The 8,422-nt window shown below is 40.4% G+C and overlaps 1 protein-coding gene across 5 annotated transcripts in view; it reads left to right on the forward strand.

The window, feature by feature from the left end:
• The window catches only part of ap3d1 (adaptor related protein complex 3 subunit delta 1), a 33,159-nt gene extending 26,604 nt beyond the window's left edge, over positions 1–6,555 (forward strand). For 3 of the 5 annotated variants that reach the window (XM_028443786.1, XM_028443790.1, XM_028443788.1), the window contains 7 exons: positions 247–267; positions 577–766; positions 888–976; positions 2,822–2,907; positions 3,011–3,132; positions 4,057–4,136; positions 4,229–6,555. In XM_028443786.1, the coding sequence (XP_028299587.1) occupies positions 247–267; positions 577–766; positions 888–976; positions 2,822–2,907; positions 3,011–3,132; positions 4,057–4,136; positions 4,229–4,324 (684 nt within the window). In that variant the 3' untranslated portion in view covers positions 4,325–6,555. The remainder of the gene's footprint in view (positions 1–246; positions 268–576; positions 767–887; positions 977–2,821; positions 2,908–3,010; positions 3,133–4,056; positions 4,137–4,228) is intronic. The other 2 variants (XM_028443787.1, XM_028443789.1) reach the window with 1 other exon arrangement.
• Positions 6,556–8,422: the final 1,867 nt, after the last annotated feature.

Consider the following 8,422-nt stretch of genomic DNA (forward strand, 5'->3'; position numbering starts at 1 on the left):
GGAAGCACATGTTGAAGTGTTATTGAGACCTAAACCTTTGTCTGATGACAAGACAAATGTGTTTTCCTGTGACTATTTTACTTCTTTGTGCTCCAATAAAAAAATGCTGTTTTTTTTATATTGACACGTCATGGTTACTGTAATGAATAAAAGCTGAGTTGTAAGACAGAACAAGGAATGGTTAAGTTTTAACTGTAGCAGTCATACAACAACCTTTCCTTTTCTCTCCCCTTTTTTTGTTTAAAGATGATGGAGGATGCTGATGAGGTATTGGTAGTTCTATCTGAACAATCTGTTAAATTCTGTCCTAGATGTGTTTCTCTCCATTTTTGCTGCTCTTCACATTTTGCTCTTTGCAGCTGATTAACACACAGTCTTGTGCAGCACACCAGTGTCGCTTAATTTTCCCAGATTGATTCTGTCTTTGTGGTTCTCGATGCTTTTCTCTGGTCTTGGAAGCAGTGATGTGCATTTCTTGTTGGGGATCAGATCAGCTGTTTAAGAATATCAGTGAAAATGTGCAGCTAAAATGTGAGGGTGATTTTGTCATAGATGTGTTTGACTTTAAACCACAAGGTGTGCGACATCCAGGGGAACCTGCAGGATGGCAGTCAGGTGGTGGTGTCGGTTATATTTGAAAACAAGTGTGACAGCCTGCTAAAATCCATGGAGTTCAACGTCCTGGACTCGCTGAACTCTAAGCTGCAGAGGCCAGAAGGGTCGGGACCGCACGACGGCTTCACCGTCCCCTTTCAGCTGCCTCCAGGTCAGTGAGTACCTGCTCAGTACCTGTGTTGATGTTGAAAATGAAAGAACACGTCAGCAGAGCTGCATTTGATGCCTCTCTGTGAGAAGTTGTCTGAGTGTGAGCATCTCTGCTGTTTCAGGAGTGTCCAATGAGGCTCGCTTGGTCTTTACTGTGCAGAGCATCGTAATGCCACAGAAAATGAAGGGAACGCTCACCTTTATAGTTAAAGTAAGTACATAAACAGACCATTTACATGTTGAATTTTATTACGTTTAAGGGGTACCTATAGTGGAAATGTATATAACAAAAAAATATTTAATGTATTACCAATGAACAAAATATGTGCACCATTTTTTAACATAAACATTAACAAGACTTTTTAGAAGGATTTTATACTTTGAGACATTAACTATATGGGGAGCTGCCTTTTTGGTCAGGATATGATGCACTTTTATTGATTCCTGTTAGCTGATATTCGGCAACAGTGTTCCGTTTGTCTACAGTTTCTGAACAATGGTGGAGCGTAAAGTCAATGGTTGCTATAACAACAAGAGAAATACCACTCGGAAACATTTATTTTGCGTTTCTAAACCACATAATGACACTAAATCAGTTAGCCAGACGTGGGCTTCATATATCGGTACGGGATACACACTTAAAATGTTTTTGTTCAGACAAAATTTGGTGGTATGCAAGGATCATTTCAAGCTGATCTGATATGAGAGGGAACTGCGGGTTAGGCAGGTAGTGGTGCATTATCCTGTCAATGAACAGATATCCTTTCACGCAGCTTTCATTGCAGTTCCGAGCCATATTTTTGCACTTCCTTCTCCTAACTACACAGCCTCGTTTCTGCTGGTAACAGCTCTGTCCGTCAGGTAAGTGTTGAGAAAGGTGATCTTTAATCCTCTTGTCGTAACCTGGATGCACTTCCCACAATGTAAACAGACTTGTTATGCTGCGTTCACACTGAATGCGTCTTCTGCGGCACCGGACGCATCTGCTGAACGAAATGTACCGCAGGGTCCGCAGGATAAAAAAATGTCCCCATTGACTTCATACGCACGTCTGAAGCGAAGCCCCGCCCACAAGCGACACATCCAACTTGGTGAGTTTTACTGCCTGCTGAAGCGAGGAGCTGAGCTCCTTTTTCTCCTCTCATAAACATAAACCACCAATGAAAAAAGCCAGCGTGATTAGCGGCTAATGCTATCCTAGCTCAGTGCCGACTTTCAAAGATGAAAACTAGAGTGAGAACTTCAGCTTCTACTCCATGGTTGAATGGGTGAACAGACCTGTGTTCGTATTGACGACCTGACGTCATCGTCAACAAAGACTCCGATTGGCTTTCGTCATGCGAAACAGCCGCGGGAGTTCAATATTTTCAACTCTTGCGAATGTGCGGATATGCGTGAAATTGGGAGCGCGCTAGCACGGCCAACGCACTTGACGTGCGGATCGGACCACCCCGTCGCACAGGAAAGATTTTGCATCTGGGACGCATCTATCCATTGACTTTGTATGTAATCTGGACGTACGGATATTTCGTGACGCATCCGGTGTGAACAAAGCGTTACACCTCTATCTCCCACAATGCACCATTGCCTCCCCATGAAAGTGTTTCATATCTTCACCAAAATAGCTGCTCTCCATAGTTTATGCCCCAAGGTATTAAATCGTTCTAAAAGTCCTTTTATTGTGTTTTTTTTATATTGGTAATACATTCAACATTTTTTTGTTACATACACTTCCACTTCAAGTACCTTTTAAGGGAATCCTAATGGCACCACATTCCTCCATCTTTCTTTTAAACATGTTTATTATGAGAGGATGCTGCCATGCTGTCAGACTGTCACCTTTACTGATCCATTCACTCCTACAAACCCTTTTACCGACTCCACAGTCCATATTAGGCACGTTTCTGTACTATGGGAAGAAAATACATCCTTCTAGTAAAGCAATACACACACACTAGGGGGGGAAACATGCAAGCTCAGCTCATGAAGACCAGGCTGAAATCAAACAAGTAGCCACGTTTTTAACCTGTGCTGCAATTTTGAATACATTTTGCAGAATGAAGACTCCTCCATTCATGAGAAACTGGACTTCAAACTGCACTTTACCTGCACCTCCTACCTAATCACTACTCCATGTTACAGGTGTGTGATTTGAATGATTTTCTGAATATGTCAAAGATGCATTCATTCTTTGAATATTGAGCAACTTATGTATGCAACACAAGCTGATTTGTCTGTGTTTCAGTGATGCTTTTGCAAAGCTACTGGAGTCTGGAGACCTGAAGTGCAGCTCTGTAAGGTTGGAGGAAGTTAACATGCCTTTCCATCATCTACTGGCCAGGATCTGCTTCCACCACCACTTCTCTGGTACAAACACTTCATGTTCTTCATGCTTTTTATGCATTCAAACCAAGAGAACTCTATATAGTAGACAGATTTCTCAGCGGGAATTTTTTTTACAGTGTAGCGGGATCACGAGCTGTGCGAGCGAATGTTGAAGGGGGTCTGGGGGATTCCCCCCCCTTGGAAAATGTTGAAATTTATAACTCTTCGGCGGCCAAGTTTTGTGAAGTTTTTTTTATTTTTTATCCTTGTTCCAGCCCTACTTTAAAGCCAAAAGTATTTATTGAATCGGTGAAGGGTCATGATGAGTGGAGTTCATCATGCTTGGTATAGGTCCTCCACTAATAAATACTCAGACAAGAAATAACGTTTCACTCAAAAGACTGATTAAGTTCAAATGTAAATGAGTGAGTGCATGTAGAATGATTCGTTGCGAGTTACAGTATAATCATGACAAGCAGCTTCATGCGCCGCTACACGCTACGCCTGGTTGAAGCACTGTTTATATTGGAGGGTGGTTATGGTTACCAAGCGGAGGATACTCACAGGCAACATCGGGGGCAGCTAAGTGGCTGCAGTGGTCCTCGGGTAAAGATGGTAGCATCTGAGCTAACCGCCTGTATTAAATAGACGGTGCGGCTGATGTGTGTGTTTCTCAGTTATGCAGATTAAAAAGGAGTTTAAACAACACAGACACGTCTGGAAGTTCCTTTTTTGTCCAAATTATTATGACGGTATCGATTTAAAAAAAATAAAATAAAAAATCAACGGAAAAGCCTCAAACTCTGGTTGAAACACGCTGTAGGGGGTGGCATTACATTGTAGGTCATCAAAATCACACTGTAGGGGGCCCCTAGGCTAAACAGCGTTGTGAGTACCCTGGTACTTGTGTAGTGATATTGTTCTTAATGTTGATGTGTGTGTGTGTGTGTGTTTGTTGTTGAGCAGTAGTGGAGAGGATCGACTCCTGTGCCTCCATGTACAGCAGGTCAATCCAGGGTCACCACGTCTGTCTGCTCGTCAAAACCGTGAGTGATCTGCTCACTTTTCTCCTGCAGTCTCTAACCCCTCCATGACCTTGTCCCTGACCTTTGTCCCCGTCTCTGCGTCCTCTCCACAGTCCGGCCAGACGGTGTCCATCGACGCTAAATGTGATGAGCCCACGCTGCTCGGGAATGTGCTGGATGAGATCAAGCAGACTTTCTCCCAGTGCTGATCGTGTCTAATCGCCCCTGGGTGCCCCCCCAGCACCCCACCACCTCTTCTTTTCTCACTGATACTCAACATAATTGTCAGTCTACACGGCGCCAGGCACTTAGAACACCTGTCTCGCCCTATTTATTAGTCCTCAGATTCAAAAGGTTCCTCTCGCTTCATCCATTCTTCTACTTCTGTGGTTCCACCTCCATCCTTGATGTTGCTTTCACAGGCTCTTTATCTCCTCATCTTTACTCCCCAGTTGTCTGAGAGACACTTCGTTTCTAAGTGACGCCGACTCTGTACTGAGCTGCTGTTTCTGGATACCCAACATCCTCTTCACTCTCCTCCTCCTCCTCTGTCAGTTTTCAGACAGTAATGTAATGTAACAATAACTGGACTTTTGTTGTTGATGGTTGAGTTTGTATTTTCATTTTTTGAAGTTTTGTTTGTGTCTTTGGTTTTATTCATCTTTTTTCTGTTGTTGCTGCTGCTGCTGCTGCTGCTGCTGCTGCTGTTGTCTAAAGCCCGTCTGAGCCTTCGTCCCACCCACTTGTTTCCACTCACTGAACACCAGTGTAGGCAGATTGTCTGGGGAGAAAGATATGACTCGGAAGTGTGGCGAAGAGCACACACACGGCTGTGAGCAGAGAGGCGAGATTAAACCAAAGCTACAGGCTTTCGAACATGTGCCCTACTTGCTTCTTGGCAGGACTCTGTGTTGGTGACTCAGAATCTTTGTGGCATTATGAGTGATTTGTACAGCAGTTCAGTGGTTTTGCTCAGTCTGAAGAGCTGCAAAAAGGCCCAAGTTCCAACACTTTTGTTTCTTTTATCAACCAAACAAGTTTGAGGAGAAATAACTGCGATGAAAGGACTGAATCAAAATATCAGTGGAGCATATCGAGCATTTGAGGCTTCAGATGTATTAAATAAAAGAATACTGTTGTCAGAGTAAAGGTGAGAGTAACTCATGGACAGTTTGGAGTTAAATTGTTATGTGACAGAGAAGGATTATAGTATTTCTGAAAGACCTTGATTCTGTTTCCACTTGGTAAAGTCGCTACAGTAATCCAGCTCCACTGAAGCCTACTTCCTTTTAGAAAAGACTCCTTGTAACACACTAATATACACAATCGCCACCATCTGGACTTCCTCTTTACAAACCAATGGTTCTACATCCATCATAGTGTGTGTTTACTGCTCAGTGGCTTTGGGCTTTGAGGCTCTGAATCCTCCTTCACTGTCAGCAGTTGTGTGACGTTATGATCGTCTTCATGCGAAATGTGACACACGGACGACTCTGTGCCACTTCTTTGGATCACAGTAGCTCGGCACACAGGAAGCCAGATAAACAGCTGATGTTTCTTTTGTCCTTCATTACCTGCCTTGTCACTCTTTTTTCTGTGCTTTACGCTGCCAGTCAGAAGAACTGGCCTCTCGTGTGTCAGAGGTACCTAATCTTTAAGTTTGCATCAGTTGTGTTTCTTGATATCTCCCTCGTCCAGCGTTTCGCGTAGTAGCAAGATTAAAAAAATAAATAAATTAAAAAAAAAAAAAAAACAGACTTAAAATATATTGATGTCTTTGACCGGAAGGTTTTGAGGCATAGAATTAAGTCTGTATTTTTCAACTCCTTAAAATAATAATATCAATGAAACTTAAGTTGTGACTCTCATAATCGCACAATGTCCCTAATCTCGTCATTCTGTGCACACAGATTATAATGTGTATATTGCATGATTAGGAATGTACACTTTGTATTTCCCTTGTTTTTGTTCCATGCTTTATCAAATGAATCATTCCTCTTTTTTGTTTCTTCTTCTTATTTTTTTTTAAGAATTTCACTTCCTTGACAGCTTTGTGTTTTTATCTCTTCTACATTCAGACTGAAGACAAGGTATCATTGAATGTTTTAAATTATTAAACGCAGGGGATGGAAGGGGACTCGTTGGCACAGGACGACACGCGGAGTCATACAGGTCACAAGAAGCAGTGTACTGACTGAGTGGAAAACCCACCGCCTCTTAAATCTGTTGGTACAAATGTGAGTGAGTTGTTCATTGACTGAGTTTGGCTTGTGACATTGAAACGTACTCTCAGATGACAGGTTTTTAAAAAGAGTCCTGTCTTTTATTTCAACATGTTCAGTAATCAAGCTGTACAATGTCACGTTTTAAAGGGGACTAAGTAATTTATCGACATTCCCTGTAAGGAAAGCCCACCGAAAATAAAGAATACTTAATAAAGGTTGTAAGAAGCAGCTGCAGTGTTGCACACAGTTTGTTGTAATTCCTACAAAAACCAAACATTGAAAACTACATGTCAAACTTATAGCCTGGGGGCCAAATTTGGCCCTTTGGAGAAAATAAAAATGACAGAAAACAAGAATCATTGTGTAAATTAAACTGAACAATATTTGCAGAGACTCTCAATTTTCCTAGTACTTATGTTGCATGATTAGTTATTTTTTAACATTAAACAATTGAAAAAAATCAAAATTCTTGCAAAATCCTTCAGTTTTCCTCTAATTGTGACTTATTTCCCTTAATTAAGTAGAAATGGGTCAAAATCTAGGAAATTTAAAGTGAAAATCCTGTTGGGACTGATATTTATCACTTCTTGGATATTGGTGGTTTCTTACATATTTTGTATTTAATTTCTATGTAGAATTGTAAACTATGGCCCAATAATGTTGAAATTACTAATTTTCCTGCATCGAATTTGTGGCCCACTTGTGATGAAATAGCTCCATATTTGGCCCCTGAACTAAAATGAGTTTGACACCCCTGAATAAACTAAATAGAAAAACCAAGCTGAGCTCAACCTCAGCTACAATATAAGTATTAAATACTTACTGTTGTGTGCCCTAACATCTGGAAGTATCAGACGCAAACAGAACATGCTTTTTTTTTCTCTCCTCAGGATATGAAGGCAAGAAGCAAATAATTATATGTCTGGTCATAAAAGAAGAAAATGATAATGTACAGTATCCAAAGTATTTTTCAAAAACCAAACCAAAAATAACCATGGATAAGTAATCATTACACAAACAGTAGAGCAACACACAGCTCAAAAAATATAATATCATACATGATGTAAATAGAATTTTTTTCCATTAACAATTATTTTTGTTAAAGGAAAAATGACCTATTTGTCTGTTAAAAGTCACATTTACACAAGCTGAGCATTTATTGTGAGTGTGATTGCAGAGTATGTGGATTCTGGCCATGAAAAACATTAACAAATACCAAACAGCTTGTCACCAGACATAGACTCCTGTTTGGTGGGTTGAATGAGCTTAAGAAACGATGCTATGATCATGTTTATTTTTTACAAATACATCTAAGTAGCATTGGTCAAGTGAGTTTATTTTAGTGGAACAAATGTTCCTCTCAATACTACATTTGAGGAGGAAAACAAATACCCCTAACTGGAGCGTTAGTACAGTTGTAAACTACCATTCCCAGAATGCTTTGCGTGGCAGCTGGGAAACACGACACTGCTAATGAGTGACAGCAAACAGCTGTGCGTAGAAAAGTTCCGCTGACGAAGCAGCAGCTGCTTGTGTTTACAAGTTTGAGCTGTAAACGCGCCCACTGGTCACCATTAATTATTTATAAACCTTCATTTCGGTTTGAAATCAACTTGCAACACTCCAACAAATATGCTAGCGTGAATATCGTTTAAAAATGACTTTCATTAAATGGAAACATACGTTTCCTGGACGGGCTGTCAAAAGAAAAGTACCATCTTTACGTGTTTTTAGAACATTGGATGCTAAAAGACAATAATTCACATGCGAATAATTTCTAAAATGTTCTTTCAAGAAATTGAATACATTTTGCTTATTTCTAATCAACTTTATTTGAATCTTTACATTTTTAGAAACATTTTATTTTTCTCGTGCCAGAGATCTCCATCTGCTCCTGTAAAGAAAATATGCCGGACTGGTCATAGATCTGATGTTCTCAGTTGTTTACAATTTGTAATTAAAAACTATAACAGTGAAACTATCTTTTGAAATAATGTTTTATGCCTCTGTAAAATGAACAAACAAAAAACATTATACCACTTCGGCGTTTATTTTGAAGCCAAAGACCGGATGCAGCAGTGT

Source organism: Gouania willdenowi, chromosome 4 (assembly GCF_900634775.1).
Source record: "Gouania willdenowi chromosome 4, fGouWil2.1, whole genome shotgun sequence".
Lineage (NCBI taxonomy): Eukaryota > Metazoa > Chordata > Actinopteri > Blenniiformes > Gobiesocidae > Gouania > Gouania willdenowi.